The 24,677-nt window shown below is 41.8% G+C and overlaps 2 protein-coding genes across 4 annotated transcripts; both read left to right on the top strand.

Annotated features, from left to right (window-relative positions):
- The first annotated feature begins 2,608 nt into the window (after positions 1 to 2,608).
- LOC146382230 (cytochrome P450 2J6-like) lies at positions 2,609 to 12,616 on the top strand. Of its 2 annotated transcripts, XM_084932709.1 has the most exons (11): positions 2,610 to 2,956; positions 5,660 to 5,822; positions 10,103 to 10,255; positions 10,352 to 10,512; positions 10,643 to 10,711; positions 10,814 to 10,918; positions 11,107 to 11,245; positions 11,506 to 11,591; positions 11,713 to 11,814; positions 11,896 to 12,037; positions 12,125 to 12,614. In XM_084932709.1, exons 1-11 carry the CDS (start codon positions 2,795 to 2,797, stop codon positions 12,310 to 12,312), a joined length of 1,470 nt encoding a protein of 489 aa, XP_084788835.1. In that variant the 5' UTR covers positions 2,610 to 2,794; the 3' UTR covers positions 12,313 to 12,614. The 2 variants fall into 2 exon arrangements, with proteins under 2 accessions (XP_084788836.1, XP_084788835.1); XM_084932710.1 differs by lacking the exon at positions 10,814 to 10,918 and having other exon boundaries at positions 2,609 to 2,956; positions 12,125 to 12,616.
- Positions 12,617 to 18,584: 5,968 nt separating this feature from the next.
- LOC146382229 (cytochrome P450 2J2-like) lies at positions 18,585 to 24,446 on the top strand. Of its 2 annotated transcripts, none has more exons than XM_084932708.1 (11): positions 18,585 to 18,746; positions 20,180 to 20,342; positions 20,693 to 20,845; positions 20,953 to 21,113; positions 22,148 to 22,216; positions 22,311 to 22,415; positions 22,642 to 22,780; positions 23,435 to 23,520; positions 23,847 to 23,948; positions 24,030 to 24,171; positions 24,259 to 24,446. In XM_084932708.1, exons 1-11 carry the CDS (start codon positions 18,585 to 18,587, stop codon positions 24,444 to 24,446), a joined length of 1,470 nt encoding a protein of 489 aa, XP_084788834.1. The 2 variants fall into 2 exon arrangements, with proteins under 2 accessions (XP_084788834.1, XP_084788833.1); XM_084932707.1 differs by having other exon boundaries at positions 20,180 to 20,346; positions 20,688 to 20,845.
- The last annotated feature ends 231 nt before the right edge of the window (positions 24,447 to 24,677 follow it).

The following is a 24,677-nucleotide window of genomic DNA, read 5'->3' as shown; positions in this document are numbered from 1 at the left end:
AAAAAACAAAGTTTGTTAAAAACACTGATTGATCATACATTTATTCAAAAATCATTGATAAGTGGATAACTGCAATATATAGTTTAGAATTTCAACAATGTCCTGTAAAAAATGGAACTATATATGTCAGATGTAGCGTGGTGCTTGTGTGAGTACTGCGAAACTTTACAGTACTCATGTTACTAGGTGGGCAGTTCCTGCTTTAAATGCAGTCACTTAGGCTACGTTCACACTGCAGGTCTTAATGCTCAATTCCGATTTTTTGATCAAATCCGATTTTTTTGTCTGCTTGTGCACACTACAGATAAAATGCGACAGCAAACGCGCTCTAGTGTGAACGCTCAAAGTGGCCGCATGCGCAAAAGAAGACGTCACACACAACGCGCTCTGTTTAGACCCAGAGCAACAGTATTGTTTGACTGATGGCCCTTAATATAAAGACTTCGGACTTTACGTTTCCCAATTTTTGCTTTAAGTTATTTTGTTATTTACATAATAATGTAAATAACCTAATAATGATCCTTATTGCTGTTTTAGAGGAGCGGTGCTTCAAAGGATAGCTGCAGATTTCTGTCAGAATCTGCAGATTATACAGTACAAATAAAATGTTCACGTTTCTCCAACGTTGTCTTCCCAACAGTTTCACTGACATCTACACGGGATGGCCAGGAAGCGTTCGCGATGTCTTCTCCGGTGCGGATAATTGGCGTCTGTCTTGTGTCGGTGACGTAAAAGACGGATTTAATGCGACATGACCGTTCAAACAGCAGTCGCTTTCTAAAACATCAGATATGTATCGGATTCAGTACCACATACGAAAGTGACCCAGATCGGATTTGAAAATATCGGATTTGCGCCGTTCACACTGTCACACCATGATCGGATATGGGTCACATAGGGTCAAAAAAATCGGATTTGATGCGCTTTCGCCTGCAGTGTGAACGTAGCCTTAGATTTAGAAATCTAAGAGGCCAGAAATGTTTGAACTCACGTATGAACCTGAACCAATAGTGTCATGATGCATGCTCGATCATCTTTGATTGAAGCGCATCATGACTTGAAATCTTGAAAAGTTGATCTTGTTAATCTAGACGCACCTTTTTTTTAGTGGGAGAAACGTTTCGTCACTCATCCAAAGAAGGTACATCCAGATGAACAGAATCAACTTTTGGGGGTTAAATCAACAGTGTCACTGCCCTCTGCTAAGACTGCAACACTGTCTTTCCCTGATCTGATTTTTGCCAGTCTGCATTGCTGACCTTCCACCTGTGTGTTGTCATTCCTCATGCATCTTCAGTCCAAACCTTATTGGATAGTGATCACTGCCACCTGCTGGCCGGTTTAACAATTTCCAGGCAAAGATTTGAAACTTCAAACTTTTGAAGCTGGACTGTTTATTAAGCTCAGTTAAATGTGACAAATAAAAAAAGAAATTAAATATCAAATTGCATATATGAGTTTTGACATTTTTTTTTCAATTTACTGGTCAAAATGTTATCTTGCAATTCATTTTTGGATGGTCAGGTAAAAACATCACACTCATGATGTAGAGTTTTCATCAGACTTGATCACTTTTGCTGATCACAATTTTTGATCACTTTGAATTCCTCATCCTGTTTCAGTGTTACAGTTAAAGTTTTATTTCACTCTTGTTTTTTTTTCTCTGATCTCTGCCTATAAAAAAAAATCCCGTTTGTACTTGACCCCACCCATCGTTATTCCTCCATCCACCTGCTTCTGTGCTCATCTTTGGCCTCTTCTTTCTGCCGTCTGCTGTCCATTCACAGTCCGGCCGAAACCATGGTAACATGGTAACACTCGCTGATGATCAGTTATGAGGTGCATGTGATTATGACCACTTACCCTAACCCTCGTACAGATGTGTATGACAGATACAATAAGGGTGAAATTAGCTTCTCAGGCTTCTTCTGCATTTTGACTTTGTTATTTTTAAATAATGACGTGTGTAATGTATGATGAGTCTAATTTTACCAATTTGTTTATTACCTGTTAAGGCGCAGATTATTTTAATTATGTCCTGATACATAACACCTTAGAGAAGATTACAGGACTGCTGGGATGTTTCAGTGTTCACAGTTTTGTTTTATTTCTAGTCTGTGGCATTGATTGAGTTCGTTTTAATGTAGTTCAGTAATGTTTCTATTGTGTTTTGTATTTGTTTTATTTGTGTATCATTGCTGTAGTTTCAGCTTTGTCTAATTCCCAGTGTCTTCACTTATCTTGTGTATTTAAAGCCTCAGTTTAATAGTGCTCGTTGTCAGTGTTATCCTCCCTTAGTGCACCTTTGTTAAAGAGCTTCGATTCCACTCTTTGCTGTTTGGTTTTTTGCTCCTTGCTGCTGCCTTGTGAGTCCTCCATTTGGGGCCTTTTCTGCACGTTGCTTCAAACACTTTGCTTCAAATCTTGTTTGATTTACAATTAAACAAACCTAAAAATCATTTAAATGAGCACATTACCATGGAAACAGGAAGATACACGGGCTCTCCCCCCTCTATCAGTATTCACCTCAGCTGCGATGCATTGAGAGAATTCACTGGCTTTTGTGTTTTAACATGGGCAGAGTTTAAAAAGAAAATACTCAAGTCTGACACAAAAACACATGGTTTGGTTTAACAGTGGCTCTCACTGAAAACCTGCAAAACTCCAATGGCCTCCCTCTTTAACAGCCTCTCTGAACTTTGACTCAGAGGACAAAGTAAACACTTACAAGAGGCAGGGCTACTGCTACTACTAATGGCAAGTCAGCCAGCTTTCAGTACAGTCCAGTTTGACCATGTTCCTTTCTGTTGTGCTGCTGTGGCTCTGTGTTTGCTTCATTGTTCTTCAGCTCAAATCTCGGAGACCCAAGAACTTTCCACCGGGACCCCCTATCCTGCCCCTGCTAGGCAACACTTTGCAGCTGAGCCTGGAGAACCCTTTAAAGGACTTCGAAAGGGTAAGAAAAAATCTTGCAATAAAGAGGATTTTGTTTAAGGTGCATATTTTTATGGCACTGGTGAAATTACTACTATTAGCATTTAAATATGTCTAAATGTCTGGATGCTAATGTAGCCGGTCTGGCCTTAAACTCTGATTGCCGTTAGTTCTCTGCGTTGTGTTGTGCGAATGACCAGAGGAGTCAGCTCTCACTTTGCCAGCTGGGTGGATTTATTCTCCCAGAACTGTTTAAAATAAAAACAAAACAGTACAGCGACTTCACTTTACTGGACTTCTGCATGATGAGAGAGAGAAAGAGAGCCAGGGACAACAACATCACATTAGAAAGGTATAGTAATCATCCACAACTATTTTCAGTTGTGGATGATAAAGGATTCAGAAAGTTTATTCATGCAGGTCCATATGACAGAGAATGTGCATCTTCTTTTTGTTTTCATATTATAATTTATATTTAATTGTGTTGTGGTTTGCAGTGTTTTGTGTTGTTTCACTTTAAATTTGTAAAAGGAAAAAGCTGAAAATTTAAATAGTTAAAAGTTGAAATGTGAATAGTTGATTTTTGTATTATATGATTTATTTATTACATTTTATGTGGAGTGAACAAATAAAAGTATATTTACGGTGGCCCCTACAGACAAAGCACGTACAAACTTCAAATCACGTAAAAACTCCAAAATACGTAAAAACACATAAAAACTCCAAAACACGTACAAACTCCAAAACACGTAAAAACTCCAAAACACGTAAAAAACACGTACAAACTCCGAAGCACGTACAAACTCCAAAACGCGTACAAACTCCAAAACACGTAAAAACACGTAAAAACTCCAAAACACGTAAAAACTCCAAAACACGTAAAAACTCCAAAACACGTAAAAACACGTACAAACTCCAAAACACGTAAAAACTCCAAAACACGTAAAAAACACGTACAAACTTCGAAGCACGTACAAACTCCAAAACGCGTACAAACTCCAAAACATGTAAAAACACGTAAAAACTCCAAAACACGTAAAAACTCCAAAACACGTAAAAACTCCAAAACACATAAAAACACGTACAAACTCCAAAACACGTAAAAACTCCAAAACACCTAAAAAACACATACAAACTCCGAAGCACGTACAAACTCCAAAACGCGTACAAAAGACAACAGAAGTGCTCCAGGATGCTAGGGGGCAGTGTTGAACTTTTGTTACCTAGTGTGGCTACACAAGCCAGCAAGTACCAACGACCAGATTTGGTGTGTGGTAATAACAGGTAAATGAACATTTATTTATTTTTTTATTATTTGACCATATATGAATGCTTGTGTATAAATACACAAACAATACACATATGCTTCCATGCTTTCAACTGTGTAATTTAAGTGATCTAGGTAGCTCTGTTTTGGAAGTTCAGTTCATGCTAGAAATGTGTTTTGGAGTTTGTACATGCTTTTCGGAGTTTGTACGTGTTTTGTCTCTAGGGGCCACCGCATATATTTATATATAAACATATATAAATAAAACCACTTTTTTTTTACATTAGTAATTCCTTTTGTGCATAATTTTATATTATTGTTAATAATAAATTAATTAAAGCAACAAAACAACCTGAAGAGCCGGTTCGGAGCCAAAAGAGCCGGCTCTTTTTAGTGAGCCGAACCGAAAGAGCCGGTTCTCTAAAAAGAGCCGGAAATCCCATCACTAGCCTCTACACGACTGAGGAAAATAGCGCGCAGCTACAGGAAGTGACTTCGTGGGAAGTCAAAGGTCACATAAACAAAATAAAAGCTCCCAAAATATAAATACAGAAAATAAACATATATAAATAAACACATATACATAACCAATACTGACAAAGCAAGATAACACTGCAGGATGGATCTTTGGTGAAATATAAATTATTTTTTAATAAACCCGTTACACTAACACATCAGGAGATTTTTCTGCTTTTCCTGAAATGAATGAAACCGTTGCTGTTACAAACTGAATGAAACATAATGACAACCAAAAACATCTTGAGCTGTAAGGGCATAAATTACCTGGCAGCAACAACAGTGCACCCGTTTGCTCTGTGTGATTGCAAAACATGAACTTGGCACGCGTCCCAGCAGTACTGCACCTCTTACACAACAGGAGTTTTCTAACATCTTTATGTAGATATTTATTAAATATGTTTATAATTTGAATGAAAGGAAGTTGTTATTTTTTGTCCTCCAAGCTATTTTAAAAACAGTTTTTTTATAAACAACAGCAGAGTACCAATATTTTACCAAAGTATTGCATCAGATAAGATAGTTATTCTACAATGTATGGGTGTGTGTTAGTACAACACACTCATTAGTTTCATAGTTCAGCAGTTATAAAGGAGACAAAAGGTTTTGGTGGGTTAGGACACGTGCCAGCAAGCAAACTGTCTAGGGGTGATTCTCTTCTGGTTGGACATGGATACATTTGCATCTGATTGGTTGACAATAACCATATCACACAAAGGTGCCATTATGCACGGTCTTAAATCATGTTACAGCAGGCTGCTATATTAGGAACCACACAAAGCTCTACACAGGAGGTTTGTCCCTAAATGCATTTTATCCTCTCTGTATGTTTTGTAATATTTAAATGCAATGTTTCTATATCATGTGCTCAGCTGTGCAAATATGTTTAGCCCACTTTAAACATATGACTTATCCTGTGCTTGTTATCGCCTTCCCTCCCAGCTGAGGAAGTCTTATGGAGACGTCTACAGTATCTTTATTGGCTCTAAACCAGCAGTAATCATCAATGGGGTGAAGGCCATAAAGGAGGCCATGGTGACCAAGGCTAGTGATTTTGCTGGACGACCTCAAGACTTGTTTGTTAATGATGCCACCAAGAATAAAGGTAAAGCAGGTATTATATTGTATAGGACACATTTTTGTCTTTATATTTTTATCATATGGTATGCAGTATATGCATATTTCACCTTTGTTCTTCTTGCATTATTATCTCAGGAAATGACTTTGAGGTAACACTCAGATAAGAGTGTTTTATACACTGTGTGTCAGTAACATGTCACAGTAGTATTTGACATGTGAAACAAATGAAAAGGAAATAAGAGCACTTTGTGTATGTCTTTGTAAAAGGCATCTCAACATAGTGTGCAAAAATCACAGAGCGTAAGCATGTTGGAAATATGATACACTGATAAAAAAAGCATCTGAAAGAGGCAAAACAGTGAGAGTTAAACCGTGGCTACACCAGAGTTTGTTTCTCTTTAAGAAAACCAGTTTTTTGTTCAGTGTTCATGTGAAACAGGACGTGTGGCAGAGAGTGAACCCAGTGTGCAGGACTCAGCAGACACACTTAGATCACATCTTTATTAATGCTGGAAATGAGACAAAGCAACTATCCATCCATCCATCCATCTTCTTCCGCTTTATCTGGGGCCGGGTCGCGGGGCAGCAGCCTAAGCAGAGAAGCCCAGACCTCCCTCTCCCCAGCCACCTCCTCCAGGGGGAACACGTAGGCGTTCCCAGGCCAGCCGAGAGATATAATCTCTCCAGCGTGTCCTGGGTCTGCCCCGGGGCCTCCTCCCGGTGGGACATGCCCAGAACACCAACCCCAGGAGGCCCCCAGGAGGCATCCTTGTCAGATGCCCGAACCACCTCAGCTGGCTCCTTTCGATGCGAAGGAGCAGCGGCTCTACTCTGAGCCCCTCCCGGATGGCCGAACTTCTCACCCTATCTGTAAGGGAGAGGCCAGCCACCCTTCAGAGGAAGTTCATTTCCGCCGCTTGTATCCGCGATCTCGTTCTTTTGGTCACTACCCACAGCTCGTGGCCATAGGTGAGGGTAGGGACGTAGATCGACCGGTAAATTGAGAGCTTCGCTTTTACACTCAGCTCCCTCTTCACCACGACGGACCAGTGCAGCGTCCGCATCACTGCAGCCGCTGCACCAATCCGTCTGTCGATCTCCGGCTCCCTTCTTCCATCACTCATGAACCCGAGATACTTAAACTCCTCCACTTGGGGCGGGAACTCATCCCCGACCCGGAGTGGGCACTCCACCCTTTTCCGGCTGAGAACCATGGCCTCAGATTTGGAGGTGCTGATCCTCATTCCCGCTGCTTCACACTCGGCTGCGAACCATTCCAAGGTGAGCTGGAGGCCCTCACCCGATGAAGCCAACAGAACCACATCATTCGTGAAAAGCAGAGATGAGATTCTGAGGCCACCGAAGTGAAAGCCCTCCGCCACTTGGCTGCTCCTAGAAATCCTGTCCATAAAAATTATGAACAGAATCGGTGACAAAGGGCAGCCCTGGCGGAGCCCATCACCCACCGGGAACAAGTCCGACTTATTGCCGGCAATGCAAACCAAGCTCTTGCAACGGTTGTATAGGGATCGAATGGCCCGTAGCAATGGGCCAGACACCCCATACTTCCGCAGCACCTCCCACAGGACACCCCGAGGGACACGGTCGAATGCCTTCTCCAAGTCCACAAAACACATGTAGACTGGTCGGGCAAACTCCCATGCACCCTCAAGTATCCTTGAGAGGATAAAGAGCTGGTCCAGTGTTCCGTGACCAGGACGAAAATGGTGATCAGTTGACAGCTCAGCCCCTCTCTTTACCCGAGTGTCCAGAACATATGGTCGCAGGTCTGGTGATACGATTACAAAATCGATCATCGACCTGCGGCCTAGAGCGTCCTGGTGCCACGTGCACTTATGGACACTCTTATGTTTGAACAAGGTGTTCGTTATGGCCAAATTGTGATTTGCACAGAAGTCCAATAACAAAACACCGCTCGGGTTCAGATCAGGGAGGCCGTTCCTCCCAATCATGCCCCTCCAGGTCTCGCTGTCATTACCCACGTGAGCATTGAAGTCTCCCAGCAGTACAACAGACTTCCTTCTACCTTCCAGCACCCCCCCCCCCAGGGACTCTAAGAAGGCTGGGTACTCTGAACTGCCTCTCGGTGCATAAGCGCAGATGATAGTCAGGACCCGTTCCCCGACCCTAAGGCGCAGGGAACAAACCCTCTCATCCACCGGGAAAAACCCCAACGTACCGGCAGCAAGCTGAGGGGATATTAGAATACCCACCCCAGCCCGCTGCCTCTCACCAGGGGCAACTCCAGACTGAGAGTCCAGCCCCTCTCCAGCAGGTTGGTTCCAGAGCCCAAGCCATGCGTAGAGGTGAGCCTGACTATATCTAGCCGGTACCTCTCAACCTCACGCACTAACTCAGGCTCCTTCCCCACCAGAGAGGTGACATTCCATGTCCCAATTGCCAGTCTTGGCAGCCGGGGATCAGTCCGCCAGGGTCTCCGCTCCTGGCCGCCGCCCGGCACATAATGCACCTGACCCCTATGGCGCCTCCTGCGGGTGGTGGGCCTGCGGGAGGATGGGCCCATGTCCTCTTTTCGGGCTGTGCCCGGCCGGGCCCCATGGACTAAGGCCCGGCCACCAGACGCTCGCCCTCGGGCACCCTCCCCGGACCTGGCTCCAAGGCAGGGCCCCGTGTTTAGGTTTAAATTTATCATCCTAAATGTTTATATGCTGATTATATTGCTTTATATAAGAAAGGCCTAACTCTGAGTACACTCTGTGGCAAAAAGTGCTGACAGGAAACTGCATGCTTTTGCAGCTAGAAAGTGAAACCAACTAGGCTGTTTGATCGAAACTTAAAGTGTGGTGTGACGTGAGAGCAAGTATATAAATAACTAGGCTTCCGTTTGTGCTTCAGACCTGGAGTTGTGTGTTTTGTCTTAAGGTCTCCATATCCGGAAATGTAAAATAAAGATCATTTTTTAAAGTAAAAGACCACTTTGAGCCGTGTCTTTCTTGGCCCTAAAGAATCCAAAAGAACTGAAATTTAATACCCGGTAACCCTATCCCGGGCAGGGTAAATTGTTCCCTCGATGTTTTCTTCATAAGGGTCTTTTGAAAGCAACTAAACAAAGAGAAAACACTGTCACGACCCATCTAGGGCCAGGCAATAACACGAGTGAGGCACTCGCGCTCCCCCAAACACCCAAGCAGCAGCAGGAAACGAATCTGTTCTTTATAATGTGACAACAAAACGGGAGTGTCAACACTTCAGGGTGAGCCAAGGCCAAAATAATAAACAAAGCTAAAATCTAAACAAATCCCGCACCCCTGACCTTACCAAAAGTCAAAAGTAAAGACAGGGTCTGACCTCCTTAACTAATTCAAAACAGGAGAAAACTGGTGGTCAAAAGAAATGGCAGCTCACCCCTACCCACTCCACTTCCACAACTGTCAAAACAGCACTGCAGGGGTACACTGCTGGGTCGTGAGGAGAAACGCGAGAACCTCTCCCGCCGCAGCACTCAAGCCTCCTTTTAATGGGCTGGAACCAGTCACGTCGGAGCTGTATATCCACACACCAATCGGAGTAGGGCCCCTGGCACAGCTGAATTAACATAAACAGATGCATTGACTGCACAAAACAAACACATAAAAATAGGGTCAAAGACCCCAGACCAGACAGTTCAGGCTCCACCAGCCTCCTGAAAGCCAGGTTGCTTCACTTTTCTAGTCAAACACTAGAGGCACCATGGCGGCTCAGTGGTTGTCTGGTGGTCTCCCTGTGTCTGAGTGGCTTTTCTCCTGGTTCTCTCTCCCAGAAGGTTGATTCTGTTCATCTAGACATAGCGTTTTCAATGGGAGAAACGTCTTCTTCAGTCTTACTTACATGGATGATTGAGCATGCACCAAGACATTTTAATCCTGGTTCCCTGGTTTCTTCCATCATTAAAACATGCTCTCTGTCTCGGAGCATGTCACTCTCATCAAAGACCTTTTTAATCTCAAGAGTGTAACTTCTTGGTCAAATAAAAGATGAAATAAATACTACTAATACTAAATTCTTGAACTTTGCTGACAATGTCCAATTATGTAGTTTGGCACTGTTAACATGACAATCCCAAACTAGATTCTGCATGTGTACCATCAGCATGACTCTGTAAAGTGTAATGGTACTAAAAAGGTCTGCATGCAGTTTATATCTGTCACCCAGCGATTTTCAGTGAATTTTCTCTACATTAACACAATTTAGAGTTCTAGAACATAACAGCAATGATGATCAAATGTTCAAATAGATGATTCTTAAGTTTGTTGTTCCCCTTTTGTTTTGGTGAACTTGTTGTAGGGGTTATTCTGGCAGATTATGGCTCTAGTTGGAGGGAACATCGTCGCTTTGCTCTGATGACTTTGAGGAACTTTGGTCTGGGGAAGAACTCGATGGAGGACAGGATTCATGAAGAGATTAAATACACCGTCAGTACCCTGGAAAAGAGCATTGGTATGTCATTTAACATAGAATTGTTCATTGTGCTGTTGTTTCTGTTGTTCTTGTGTATTCCTTTGGTTTTTATAACTTACATTACGCCTCCCACAGGTAAAACCATGAGTCCTCAAGTTATGTTTCACAATGCAGCGTCCAACATCATCTGCCAGGTCCTGTTCGCTAGACGCTACGAGTATGACAACGCGCTAATCAAAGTGATTGTTAGGTGCTTCACTGAGAATTCCAAGATAGCCAATGGCCCGTGGGCTGTGGTGAGTAAAACAGCATTCAGGTCTGATAAAATAAAAGAAATGACTTAATTATTGGAAATACAGCGTCCTGTAACCATCTTCTGTTACAACTGAAGCATAAAGGAAAATAAACGATTATCCTTCTTTGCAGCTGTATGACTCTTTTCCTTTAATTCGTTACCTACCACTGCCCTTCATGAAAGCCTTCAAGAATGTAGAGGTAACATTTAAAATCCCTTTAATTACATTGAAATAATCTGTGTATTTCATCAATAATAAGAAAAAGTCAATGCTAATACAGTCATAGTTACTTGTGTTTTAGACAGTTGAAAATCTTGTAAATGAGTTTATAAAAGAGCACAAGAAGACCCGAGTTCCCGGAGAGCCACGGGACTTTGTTGACTGCTATCTGGATGAACTGGAGAAGGTGTGTGTGAAATGAGGAGTTTACTATCCCAGATATTATAATATAGCAATTGATTACATTTAAAATAACTAGAAAAAATAGATTTTACATTAAGGAGACTACACATATGGCTGTGACCTTTTCACCCTGTAACAACAAAGTTGAATTTCCTTATTTGCATAAATCTTGAAATCATTCCTCTGATTCAGAGAGGCGATGATGGGTCTTCATTTTCAGAAGACCGGATCTGTCTGTACGCTTTAGACCTTCACTTTGCTGGCACTGACACTACATCCAACACCCTGCTTACTGGATTTCTTTACCTTGTGAACTATCCGCATGTACAAGGTAAACCTGCATATTTTCTTCTTTTCTTTCAGTTCAACTGATATTTGTCCATTTAAAATTGGTTGCATTTACCTTTGTGTGACACATGCCACTTATATGCTGTAGACTATGACAATCAATGGAAAGCAACTATTTTCAGCCAATTGGTTTAACTCAACATACTGCTGATTCACTGAATATATTTGGTATAATGTTGTTGTGTATCATTGCTTGTGGTGACTGCAGTGTGTAGACGGTAATGTGTTGCCCTGCTCTGGCAGAACGGTGTCAGCGGGAGATAGACCGAGTGTTGGAAGGGAAAGACCGGGTCAGTTTTGAGGACAGACACAATATGCCCTACGTGCAGGTGCCGTACAGCAAAGTTTTATTCACTATTGAACTTATTTTTAAAGTGGCCACCTGGTTCTGGGTGCACACATACATTCTGCTCCAAGCCAAAGCATGAGAAATGTCTTCTCTTCATCCAGGCTGTGATTCATGAGATACAGAGAGTTGCCAACACTGTTCCTCTCAGTGTCTTCCACTGCACCACTAAAGACACAGAGCTGATGGGTTATTCCATTCCCAAGGTAAGGGCCAACTGGTTAAATAGGTAGAGGCAATAAAGTGACGAGCATCCTTAATGGTTTTGAGGTTGATTTCGTCCTCAGGGAACAATGATCATCGAGAATCTGACCTCAGTGCTCAGCGAGGAGGGACAGTGGAAATTCCCTCATGAATTCAACCCTGAAAACTTCCTTGATGACAAAGGAGAGTTTGTTAAACCAGAGGCCTTCATGCCTTTCTCTGCAGGTACATGAAAACACGATTCACATACCGACATAGTTGATTAAATCTTCTGTCGTAGATGATACTGAGGTATTTTTTTCAACGTCTCAGGTCCTCGGGTGTGTCTCGGGGAGGGTCTGGCTCGCATGGAGCTCTTCCTCATCATGGTGACTCTGCTGAGGAAGTTTAAGTTCATCTGGCCCGAGGACGCAGGAGAACCAGACTTCACTCCAGTCTATGGGGTCACTCTGACTCCCAAACCTTACCGCATGAAAGTCCAACTCAGAACGCCACAGTGAGGTCACAAACTAACACTTAACCATGGAAATCCTGGTGGGAACGCATCTGGGATACTATTAAGTGAAAGATTATAGAGCATTCCAGTTTTTGTCTTCTGTTGTATTATTGAAACAAGAAATAAACACATGAAACTCACCTTTATGTTTCTAACAGTTCCTGCAGTCTAAATATTTATTTTCACACAGTCCTTTTTTTCTTAGCTCACAGCTCTAAACATGGACTAAAGGCAGCTACCAGCCAAACAACGTTAAAACATCAAGCAACCACCTTACAAAAGTCTCTTGCACTACTACAGGCGTCTGACCACTGTCAACAGTCAGTTTTCTTGTCCCGGGCTCTGTGGGGCCGGGCGACGCTGCTGTTCTGGGCCCCGGTCCGGATGGGCCTGGGCCCCCTTTCCCTGGCGGGTTGCGGAGTATGGGGGTGCCTACTAGGGTGCCTACCATCTCCAGCTGCCTCCTGCCTCTTCCCGCTTCACCACAATGGATTGGATTTTTATATAGCGCTTTTCAAAGCACCCAAAGCGCTTTACAATGCCACTATTCATTCACTCTCACATTCACACACACTGGTGGAGGCAAGCTACGGTTGTAGCCACAGCTGGCCTGGGGCAGACTGACAGAAGCGAGGCTGCCATATCGCGCCATCGGCCCCTCTGGCCAACACCAGTAGGCGGTAGGGTAAAGTGTCTTGCCCAAGGACACAACGACCAGGACAGAGAGCCCAGGGATCGAACCGGCGACCTTCCGGTTACAGATGCGCATCCCAACCCCCTGAGCCACGGTCGCCCCAATCGCCCCAAACCCAATCACAATCACCCACACATGCAGTGCCTTGGGGTAAAGGTGTGTCACCAGGGTGCAGGGAAGGCATCCCCCCCCCTCTGTCCCCTTCTGGCTGCCTGTGCCTTAATTTTATCTCACAACTTAGACATTCACATTACTCACACTCTCATAACACATACATATAGGATCTTGGGGGTGGGCACGCTACACGGACTCCAAAAGACCATCAGGGTGTACACCTCACCCCTGGCGTCGTTGCCCACCTCTCAATTTTAAATACACGTAGACACTGAGGGCTATCAGGAGGGGCTATGTGCTTACCTGCTGCTCTCTGGCAGGTAGCTCCATGCCCTCCTGGGTTTTAAATGCACCTTAGAACACACATGCATCAACACTACAATGAGCGGGTGGAGGGAGGTTTGGAGTCATTACATGAAGGAACCTTTTAAAAACAAGCGCGTCCATGCTCACAGGTGTACACACGGGTGCTCACACACACAAACTACACCCTTTTTGGCTCCTACCTCAAAGCACACTGTGCGCTGTCGATATTACGTGCTGCACAATAATGTTTAATATTTAGTGTTTACTGTTATATTCCCATAGATCATCGTGATGTTGTTTATTGTATTGCTCTCGTTTTCTTCTGCTTGTTTTCTGTTTTCTTTCTCAACAGGTGATCCAGGTGATTGATATATGTATTTTTTTTGTCTCCTTATTTAGTTGGTTTTTGTTTTTTTGCCCTTTATCCCCGTCCCTCTTCTCCGCTGTTTTCCCCCCCTCTTCCTTTCTCCCTTTTCTTTTCCTCATTCAAGTCTGTCCCGTATCTAGCAAGTGAAAATAAAAAATAAATAAACTAAACAATAAAAGGTGAATCAAATAGACCATTACGGCAAGGCTGGGATGGTCAATTTGGTAAAGTAAATCCGTTGGGCATCTTTCTTCGCCTTTAGACAATAATTCTGATGGCAAAAGAACCAAACGGGACAGGCAAAAAACAACAACAAAAAGAACCAGTCAGTTTTCTTGCATTTACATGTTCATTTGTCTCATCATAAACAGTCACACTGAACAAAAAAGTCTGTATGTGGGGCACTGAGTCACAGGCTGACTTGCAGTCTATCCAGGTGGTGCACAGGTTGGGGAGCGGGGTCTTACAGCATCGAGCGACAGCCATGTCTACCAGGAGCTGGTGCTTCACCCCTCTGCTGAATCCTTTCTGCGCGCCGCTCATGTATTGACCCATGTGCCTGTTCATCTTAGACGCTGGCAGGAGCATCCATGTGATACTGATGCAGGTTATTGGCCGGTAGTTGGATGGGACCGGTCCCTTCTGGGGGTCCTTGGGGATCAGGACTGTCCGGCCTTCGGTTAGCCATTCCGGCTGTCTCTCATTGATTAGCAGCTGGTTCATTTGTGCTGCCAGATGCTCGGGGAGTGCAGTCAGCTTCTTCAGCCAGTAGGCAAGAATCATGTTGGGGCATGAAGAAGCAAGTCTTCATACTGGAGACCCTCTGGATGTCTGCCACTGTGATGGTTACTGGACAGCAGTTCTGTCCTGTGACCTAAAACTCAAAGTTGCCAGTCAGAGCTTTTAAACCCTGTTTTCATCACGTTTGATGAACATGCTTCCTGGAACATCCCCAAGTCCTAGTAGTAATAATAAGATGATAAATGAATTCTGAATAATAACTCTCCATATAATAATAAGATTAATATTAATTATGGAAATACTGTTGTAATGGTATTCAGAGAATTCTGATTTTATTTCATTATGGTCACTAAATATTGGTGTTTATTGATTAAATGCAGTAACACAACGGTTTTACAGACTGGGGATTTTAAGCTTCCCGACGAGTGTTTCTTGCTTCTCTCTCTGTCTTTGTGTGACGACTCCCACCGCTCTGAGTTTGCTTTGAAGGAGACTGAAACCATCCACTACATCGTTCATTTAAGCTGAGTTCACCTGTGTGAAAGCACTATTTAATTCAATTCAGTAGCACTGTGGAACTGATCCTGACTGGACGCTGACTTGTCTGAGGAACGCTGAACATCAGGAATGAACTAAAGAAATTCCAAACTCTTAAACATCCCAGAGATGCTTTTCTGGGATTACGGGATTAATATAATGCACACTTTGCTTATAGTGCTAACACTTGTTTGTGGAGCTCTGTGAAATATTCACTGCTGATTTGTGCTCACCTGATTTATATTGTATTTTAAATGCAAAAGCTTTAGCATATATGAGTTAAGCTACTTTGTGGCTCCAGTGTATCTTTCTCTTACAAACTCAGACTTCGGTCCCACCTGCAAACCTCAGATGGGTAATGTTTGCATGTGGCAATAAATATTTGTATGTTCTGTTCTTTGTGGGTCGTCTCTGTCATTATTCTGTTGTGAAGATAACTTATATATTTCAGTTAATAAATGCTTTATAAGCAAAATAGTCCTTAACTTAGATGAGGTCATACACCTGGTAATTTCCTGAAATATTGTAATTCCTGAACCGTAAATTGCAGTATGAAACAAGTATTAATAAAATCTCTAATCACAAACAGTAAGCTCATATTTTATTCTATTATATAGAAATGTACAGGAATGTGTTTATATAAAGCTGATGATGATGGACAGAGCTACTTAGGCAAGAGAAAAGCAGTGTACCTTCTAAAAAACTAGGCTTTATTTTACCTGGAAAAAATGCAAAAACTATTTTACTAGAAGACAAATCCTAATTTTGGGAGCTTAAGAGTGTGAAAGAACCATAATTAAACTCAAGTTGCAACACCTGCGACAGATAAGAAGACTGTAATGTTCCTGAATGCTGTTCTGGTGCGAAACTTATTTTGAAGGGCAGTAACATTTCTTTTTGATTAGCTTTGTTGGGTCTGCGTGCAGCAGGCCCGCTGGTTCAGACTTATTCCTGTGAACAAAGCAAGACAAACAGCTTACTGATGTACTGTCTAAATCGGCTGTCTCTCACCCTTTACCCGCCCCTGTTGCTTGTCATGTGTTTCTTTGGTGTATTAAGAGTTTTTTCATGTGCAGAGGTGTTTTTTTCTGTTCTCAAACTGATCTCCCTGTTGGAGCTCAGTCTGGGGGGAGTTATTTTTTTCTCCTTATCTTTCCTCATGTTGTGCTTTTTCCATGTTATACCTCTCTGACCTGTCTTCCCCATGTGATGTTTGTGTAATGTATGTATGGTCGGAAGGGTAAGACGGCGCTGGGACGGCTGGCAGCCTTAACCCAATTTCCCTCGGGATGAATAAAGTATGATCAATCAATTAATCAATAACAGTGGAGTTCAGTTTTTTTCTCTTTCAACTCCAGCACTTACCTTTGGCCTCCAAAGATAAGTGCTCGCTTACTTACCTTTGGTATTCCAACTTCTTGTTAATCAATACGTGACACTGATTAGGGCTGTTCGATATAACAGTATATATCGGATGACGATATGAAAACGTCTATCGTTTCATATTACGCTATCGTTTGTTTCGTGGTGTTGTAAAATAAACTTTTTATGGTGATGGTCACTGTAGAGGCTATATTAATTTCTTAAAGTTGTCTTTTTTTCTTATATTTAAAATAACCACACTACAGATGGACAAGCGACTGTTTTAATGCGTTGTCATTAGCAACAACAATGGTAAACCCATCGTGTGACTCCGCTGTCCGCTTGTGTATTTTCCACATAAACCTTTCACAATAAAGCTGAAGATCCTGTTGAGGTTTTTCAAAATAAACTGGAATGATGACAACAAACATTATTCTCAAACATCAAATTTCAGAATATGCATCAAACAAATGACCTCAAATAAAAACATAAAGTAAGTATAAATGGCACTTAGAGTCACCACGTGGATGCAGGCACAAAGAATACCAGTATGACCAGTAAAGATGAGGGAGAACCAGGTAGCTCCAAACAGAGGTACCAGTCCAAACAAATCAAGGACCTTATTCCTAAATGAGTGGCTACCTCTGTAGCATGGACATGGTTTGGTTATGAAAAGTGTGACATAGACCAGAGAACTGTACGATGCAAGTTATGCAGGAAACCGGCCCCCACCTCAGACTCAAACACGGCAAACCTCTTCTACCACCTATGCAAGAGTCATGTGAAAGAGTGTGGAGAGAGTTTATGGATGAGAAGCAAAAAAGAGCCGTCAGGTGCTCAAAATAATCCTTAGACTCAAACATTAGAACAGGCTCTTCCCAGCAGCACACCGTGTAGTAAATACATTGAAGATGGCGGCCGTTAAAACTTATGTCTAAAAATGTATAGTTTCATGCATCGGTCAAAACACTCGACTCCAGGTACACGACACCCAGCTGAACACGCAAGTCAAGTTGCCCGAGATTCACAGAAAGTGTACAACTTTTGTGAAATATATTGTTGTCGGGAGGATAAATGTCTTATATCAGGATATGAGATTTTGGTCATAACACTGATTAATCTGCATTTATCTGGAGGTGGTTGAGTCAGAATGACTTTTCTCCTCACTTACCTTTCACACAGAACAAAAAGTAAACACCTTGACTTGCTTTCAGCAGCATGATAGCGCCATATCACAAAACTCAGATATTCTCAAACCAGTTTTTTGAACGTGATGTGGAGCCAACAAATCTGCAGCTACTGCATGATGCTTTCCTGTCAGTACGGACCAGAATCTGTAAGAAGTGTTGCAGGCACTTTGTTGAGTCTATGTCTGAGGGCAAAAATGGGTTAAATTTGGTAACATTGAGGTGTACCTAATAAAGTGTCTGGAGAGTAAGTAAGTAAGTAAAATTTATTTATATAGCACATTTCACAGATAAAAATCACAAAGTGCTTCACAATAAGATCAGACATACAAGTTAAAATTAATTTAAAGCCCGTTTGTATAAAAATGTCTTCAGCTGCTTTTTAAAGGAGTCAGTAGAGTCTAGACAGCGTAAAGACAACGGCAGAGAGTCCCACAGCCTCGGTGCCTGAAAAGCCCGATCCCCACGTGTTTTAAACCTGGTACGTGGGACCACCAGTAACCTCTGACCTGAAGACCTAAGTGCTCGGGATGAAGCATGAGGTTTCAACAGGTCAGAGATATACTGGGGAGCTTCACCGTGCAGAGCTCTAAAAGTTACAACTAAAAGAGTATGTGCACTGTTGGTGTCAGTGGTGGCAGTTGCACTGCATCTATAGTTAGCTTTCATAATTAAGAAAAACTTTGAACGTGTTAGTCCAGTGGAGATAACAGAAGAAGATAACAGTGGAGTCAAGTTTCTTTCAAAGAGCTCTGGCATTTACCTTTGGCCCTCCATTTCTACGAATTCTTGTTACTTATTGTCTGACAAGTAACTTCGCCTGACGCTGAGTTGTCTGCTAGTGGTTTGTCTCTTGACATGAAGTTGGAACAGGGCGAAAAGTCAACATTAGCAAAGGCAGAGCTGAGCTAACCTTTTCTGACAGGTTATCCAGCTACTCCTCTTTTTGCAGTCCAATTGATTCTGCCATGTTGATTTCAGTTTTGCTGCTATGGCTTTGCATTTTCTTTATCATCCTTCAACTCAAGTCCCGAAGACCAAAGAACTTTCCACCAGGACCCCCAATTCTGCCCCTACTGGGAAACATTTTACAGCTGAGACTGGAGAACCCCTCAAAGGACTTTGAGAGAGTAAGAAAACACTTGCAATGAAAGCTATTTTCTTTAAATAGGCTATTTTATGGCACAGATGTAACGACTGTTATTAGTATTTAAATGGGTCTGTTAAGTTACAAAGACATATGATCATCATTATGCTTTTCCTAACATTAACAGATTCCATCATTTCTATAGGTTAAAAACTACAAATGTAAAACAATGGTTGTAAAAATTAATATACTTTTTAAAGCACTGAAAATCTTGCAATATAATGACACAGGTAACCAATCCTGCGTTCCTTTATGTGATTGCATAACACAATGTCTGCATAGAGTGCACTAGCTACACACTTTGGTGTATCCATCCCATATTCCAAGTCATACATTTTGTTATTTGGATTGTTTTGAAATCAAATCAGATTTGGAGATGTGTAATTAAATCTGTTAATCTGTACAAAGGTTTGTGAGTCTGTGCAGGGATCTGCAGACGGGTATTCAGAATGTTCAGTGATTTTTTAAATGTGTAAATAATCATTTAAGTGTGCATAGAGATTAATAGCAGAAAAACATTGTTGGAAGCACTGAAAATACAAGTAAGTCATCAGTCATAAATCACCCAGCTTTTCAATTTAATAACTTTTGCCATAGCAGATCTGCAAATGTATGTAGCTTTAAGGTTATACTGTGAGTTTCAAGAACGTTACCGTCGCTTCTACTGTAGTTAGATATCAGTTCCTCCACTGAGCTTTTTTTTTTTTAGCTAGGTACTTTATTATTTTGTCATTAATGTCAGATGATGTAAGAGCTTGCTTAGGTGAACCATAAGTTGAACAAGTTATGGGTAGCATTTTATTTTTTGCAAAAAGTTCCAAGTGGCAGGGATCGCTCAGTAGGTAGAGTGGTTGCCCCATGATCGTAAGGTCGGGGGTTCGACTCCACTGAACAGCTACCCTGAGCAAGGTACCATCCCTACACACTGCTCCCCGGGCGCTGCATTGGTGGCTGCCCACTGCTTCACTGGGTGAATGGGTCAAATGCAGAGGAGTAATTTCCCTATGGGGACTAACACATACACACAAGTACTAGCTACTTATGACACCTACTGAAAAAAACCGTCAACATCTACTTACAGTGAGCATAGAGCACATCCGTTGTGGTCTGTCCATCTGAGCTTGCCTTAGGTTGACACAACCACCACTAACAGCCGACTAATACCACGCTTAAGGACTGTATTACAGCCTTACAAAGTATGGCGTTAGACAAATCTCCATGCACATTTGCACATAGCAACAATTGTCTGTATTTTCAGTGCTTCCAGTAAGACTCAGATACGCTACATCCAGATGAGCAGAATCACATTTTGAGGTTTCCTTAACTGGATGATTGAACCCACATCAAGATTTGATGAAAATATCCATCTGAATTTGTCATAAAATAATTGCAAACACTTGTTATTTTCTCTGCCAGCTGAGGAAGTCCTATGGAGATGTCTACAGCATCTACATCGGTCTCAAACCGGCTGTAATCATCAATGGGATGAAGGCAATCAAAGAAGCTATAGTGACAAAGGCTACTGATTTTGCTGGACGACCCCAAGACTTGTTTGTCAGTGATATCACCAAGAGGAAAGGTACAATAAACATTACATGTAATATAAGACATATGTCATGTGATATGTCCCCAAATCCCAACAACTGTTCACTCATATAAAGCGCCTTGAGGCGACTGTTGTTGTGATTTGGTGCTATATAAAAAAATTTGTTTTAATGAATTGAATTCAATGCGATGTTAGGTAGGACTACAAAAAAGACGTGAATTTGTATTCACACATTCAAATTAAAATTCCACCAAAAGAGAAAAAAAGATCACAAAATGTTGCCAGTTTACTTAAGAGGAGGCAAAGTTCAGCTCTGTCCTGTAGGATAACCACATGAATGATTCTTAGGTTCTCTCCTCTTTGTGCTACTAAACTTGTTGTAGGGGTCATTATGGCTGATTACGGCTCTAGTTGGAAGGAACATCGTCGCTTTGCTTTGACCACTTTGCGGAACTTTGGTCTGGGGAAGAACTCAATGGAGGACAGGATTCATAAGGAGATAAAACACATCATTAGTACCCTGGAAGAGAGTGTTGGTAGGTCCATCTGGGCATCCATAGCTAAATTGGGTAGTGCTTTTTTTCCTGTCACGTTATTGTGCATTATTTCACAATTCTGTGCTGTTACATTATTTCTTGCACAGGTAAAACCATGAGTCCTCGAGTTATGTTCCACAATGCGGCCTCCAATATCATCTGTCAAGTCCTTTTTGCCACACGCTATGAGTATGATCATGCGTTAATACAATTTATTGTCCGATGCTTTACTGAGAATACCAGAATAACCAATGGACCATGGGCTATGGTGAGTAAAAGCACCTTTCTTAGTCTATAACAATGATAGCTGCTTTATGTGTCACAGCCTCTGTGGAGTCTGTAGAGTTTCAAGAGGAACTAAGATCCAAAATGAAGATGCAGAAAACACCAACAAAAGACAAAATGTCCCAGAAACGCAAAATCATTAATTTGAATTTGCAATTTCATGCTCCTAACTTTGTGGGAACAGTTTGGGGACGGCCCATTCCTGTTGCACATCCATCAAGTCTATAATGGATGATGAGTGAGTTTGCTGCAGAAGAAGCTGACTGGACTGAACAGAGTCCTGACCTCAACCTGACACAATCCTTTCTGGATGAATTAGAGTGGAGACTGTAAGCCAGACCTTCTCGTCCATCATCAGTCAAGAATGGCCAAAAATTGCTCCCGTAAACCGTGTCGAAAGCTTTCCAAAAAGAGTTGAAGCTGCCATAGATGAAGAGGGTGATTCAACATGATCTTAAACCCTTTGGGTTAATAATTGGATTTCACTCATATGCTTGTGCAGCCAGATGAACGAATACTTTTGGCAATATAGTGTATATCAGACAGAAACTGAAAACCTAAGCAAGACAAACGAGTAAAGTAATTATCAGATTAAAACTGAAAATAAACTCTTACTGAAACATGAATGAACTAATTCAGGGGAAAGATGTGGCAGAGGCAGGAACCGATGAGAGAAATAAATGCAGATTAACTCAAAGTAGGAATTGAAGCTAAGTAGAAAACAAGGATTCAAAACAAATGTTGAAACAGTAAATCACTTTAACAAATAATCAAACTCCAAACTGAAAAAACAAAAACAACACTGACAGTTCATCCAAAACACTCTAAAGCTATTCAAAAACTCTGAGGTGAAAAAGCTGCAACCATGACAGTAAGAGAAGGAAGCACTGGACATAAGGAGACGTAGAACAGAGAAGTCCTTCATGTTGTCCTTTTTAGTGGTTGGAAATACTGAGGATCTTTTATCAGGTACAACTGAAGCTCAAAGGAAAACTGAAGACTTCTCTTTATTTACAGCTGTATGACTCTCTTCCTTTAATTCGTTACCTGCCGCTGCCTTTCAGGAAGGTCTTCAACAATGCTGAGGTAATACAACGAAAACACTAACTACAAGGACATACTCTATGTACTTTATTTGTTGAAAGCAAATTGTAAGAAATGAAGAATCCCTATTTTTTAGGCTTTAGAAAATCTTGTAGCTGATTTTGTGAGGGAGCACAAGAAGACCAGAGTCCCGGGAGAGGCACGCGACTTTATTGACTGCTATTTGGATGAACTGGAAAAGGTGTGTGCAAAAGGAGCAGTTTACAATGTCATATATTAGAATTTATATAAATACAGGTTGCAGTTTAATGAATTAAAAACTAATCAATTTGAATTCATTCTAACACAACTCTTTAAAAAGAGATTCATAGTTTTAATGCAGAAAGGTGAACATACGTGTGGCTGTGACCGTTCCGTCTCTCGTACCATGTCTGTCACTTTCTTTTCCATTTATAACTTTTTCTTAGAGAGGCAACGATGGGTCTTCATTTTCAGAAACGCAGCTCCTTAGGTACACCTTGGATCTTTACTTTGCTGGGACTGACACTACATCCAACACCCTGCTTACTGGTTTTCTTTATCTTGTCAACTACCCACACATACAAGGTAAACCTGCACATATGACTTGGCTTTTTGTTATCAGCTCTTGTTCTCTTGTACCATAAAGTCACGCACACTGCTGTGCTGTATACTAAGGCCCTTAATGTAAAACAGCCATTTTTGCAAATGATTTGTTGATGTTTAGGTCCAATATACTGGACTGCATACACAGTACACCTACAGGGGCTGCTCGTCCATGGAAACCCATCTCACGAAGCTGCCAATGTATAGTTTTAATGCCAATGGTAATGCCAGAGGAGGACGGCTCTGCATTGTCATTGATTCAGCAGAGCATTAGCAAGTTTAATGCACTGTGTGCCTCCGCATTCAGCAAACCCACTGTAACTTAATATGGTCTGTCACTTTGTGGCTGACTTCAGTTGATTGGAGTACCACACTCTGATTCACTGCGCTCTGTGTAACAACTCATTCTTTCACAGATGTTCTTAAGGCACATTGCATGGCTACGTGCTTAATTTGTTACATCTGTGGCAAAGAGACTGAAAACACCTGAATTCAAATATTAAGCATTGTGGTCAAATACTTGTCCATATAGTGTATATCAAATGTTGTATGCCTACGAAGTTACTTTTCTAAAATCATAGTTATATCGCTGGTTATGGTGTACTGCAAAGTGTTTGTGTTGTCCTGTTCTAACAGAACAATGTCAGGAGGAGATAGACCGAGTGCTGGAAGGGAAAGATCAGGCCAGTTTTGAGGACAGACACAAGATGCCCTACATGCAGGTATTTTTTTTTTACTTACATTTAAGGTGTTTGGTTGTGAGTGCCGTGTTTGTTAGATGGTGACACAAAACCATGTAAAGTTTAGAAATAATTTATAAATGAGTAAAAATGAAACGGTAACTCTATTTGTAGCTGTGTCGATTCTTCTCAGAGACTCTCAAACCAAAGCACAGACTGTCAAAAAACAGCTGCTCTGTGGAACTGCAGATCCACTGGATTATTCGTCAAAATATTGCTCAAAGTATATATGCATTGTTTTTGTGGCTGAATTTGACAGCATGCATGTATTCTGCTCTAAGTCAAAGAAATGTCTTCTCTTCATCCAGGCTGTGATTCATGAGATACAGAGAGTTGCCAACACTGTTCCTCTCAGTGTCTTCCACTGCACCACTAAAGACACAGAGCTGATGGGTTATTCCATTCCCAAGGTAAGGGCCAACTGGTTAAATAGGTAGAGGCAATAAAGTGACGAGCATCCTTAATGGTTTTGAGGTTGATTTCGTCCTCAGGGAACAATGATCATCGAGAATCTGACCTCAGTGCTCAGCGAGGAGGGACAGTGGAAATTCCCTCATGAATTCAACCCTGAAAACTTCCTTGATGACAAAGGAGAGTTTGTTAAACCAGAGGCCTTCATGCCTTTCTCTGCAGGTACATGAAAACACGATTCACATACCGACATAGTTGATTAAATCTTCTGTCGTAGATGATACTGAGGTATTTTTTTCAACGTCTCAGGTCCTCGGGTGTGTCTCGGGGAGGGTCTGGCTCGCATGGAGCTCTTCCTCATCATGGTGACTCTGCTGAGGAAGTTTAACTTCATCTGGCCCGAGGACGCAGGAGAACCAGACTTCACTCCAGTCTATGGGGTCACTCTGACTCCCAAACCTTATGACATGAAAGTCCAACTCAGAACGCCACAGTGAGGCGGTGTGCAGATGGACATTAACTAGCAGTTAGTCCTGGTCGGGAGTTATCTGGGAAACTTTTATCCATTTCTTATTTCTACTGCATTGGTGAAATATGAAATAAACGTATGAAACTCACATTTGTTTCTTGTATTTCACACTTTCCACAGTTTGAATCAGCTTCTTTTATTTTCAGGCTGTTCTTTATTTGTTAGCTCATGACTCCATAAATAGATTAAAGATTGTTTC

This window comes from Perissodus microlepis, chromosome 7, assembly GCF_051167445.1.
Source record: "Perissodus microlepis isolate ML-2025 ecotype Zambia chromosome 7, ASM5116744v1, whole genome shotgun sequence".
NCBI classification, from domain to species: Eukaryota; Metazoa; Chordata; class Actinopteri; order Cichliformes; family Cichlidae; genus Perissodus; species Perissodus microlepis.
Note: the sequence above shows the minus strand (reverse complement) of the source record. Positions and strands in the feature narration are given on the sequence as shown.

Excerpts from the sequence above, each read along its gene's own strand:
- LOC146382230 (XM_084932709.1), top strand. The coding sequence starts at position 2,795 with ATGTTCCTTTCTGTTGTGCTGCTGTGGCTCTGTGTTTGCTTCATTGTT. Across the intron at positions 11,815-11,895 it reads TGGGTTATTCCATTCCCAAG|GGAACAATGATCATCGAGAA; the intron begins GTAAGGGCCAAC and ends TTTCGTCCTCAG. Across the intron at positions 12,038-12,124 it reads CTTCATGCCTTTCTCTGCAG|GTCCTCGGGTGTGTCTCGGG; the intron begins GTACATGAAAAC and ends TCAACGTCTCAG.
- LOC146382229 (XM_084932707.1), top strand. The coding sequence starts at position 18,585 with ATGTTGATTTCAGTTTTGCTGCTATGGCTTTGCATTTTCTTTATCATC. Across the intron at positions 20,846-20,952 it reads TACCCTGGAAGAGAGTGTTG|GTAAAACCATGAGTCCTCGA; the intron begins GTAGGTCCATCT and ends TTTCTTGCACAG. Across the intron at positions 22,416-22,641 it reads ATTTGGATGAACTGGAAAAG|AGAGGCAACGATGGGTCTTC; the intron begins GTGTGTGCAAAA and ends ACTTTTTCTTAG.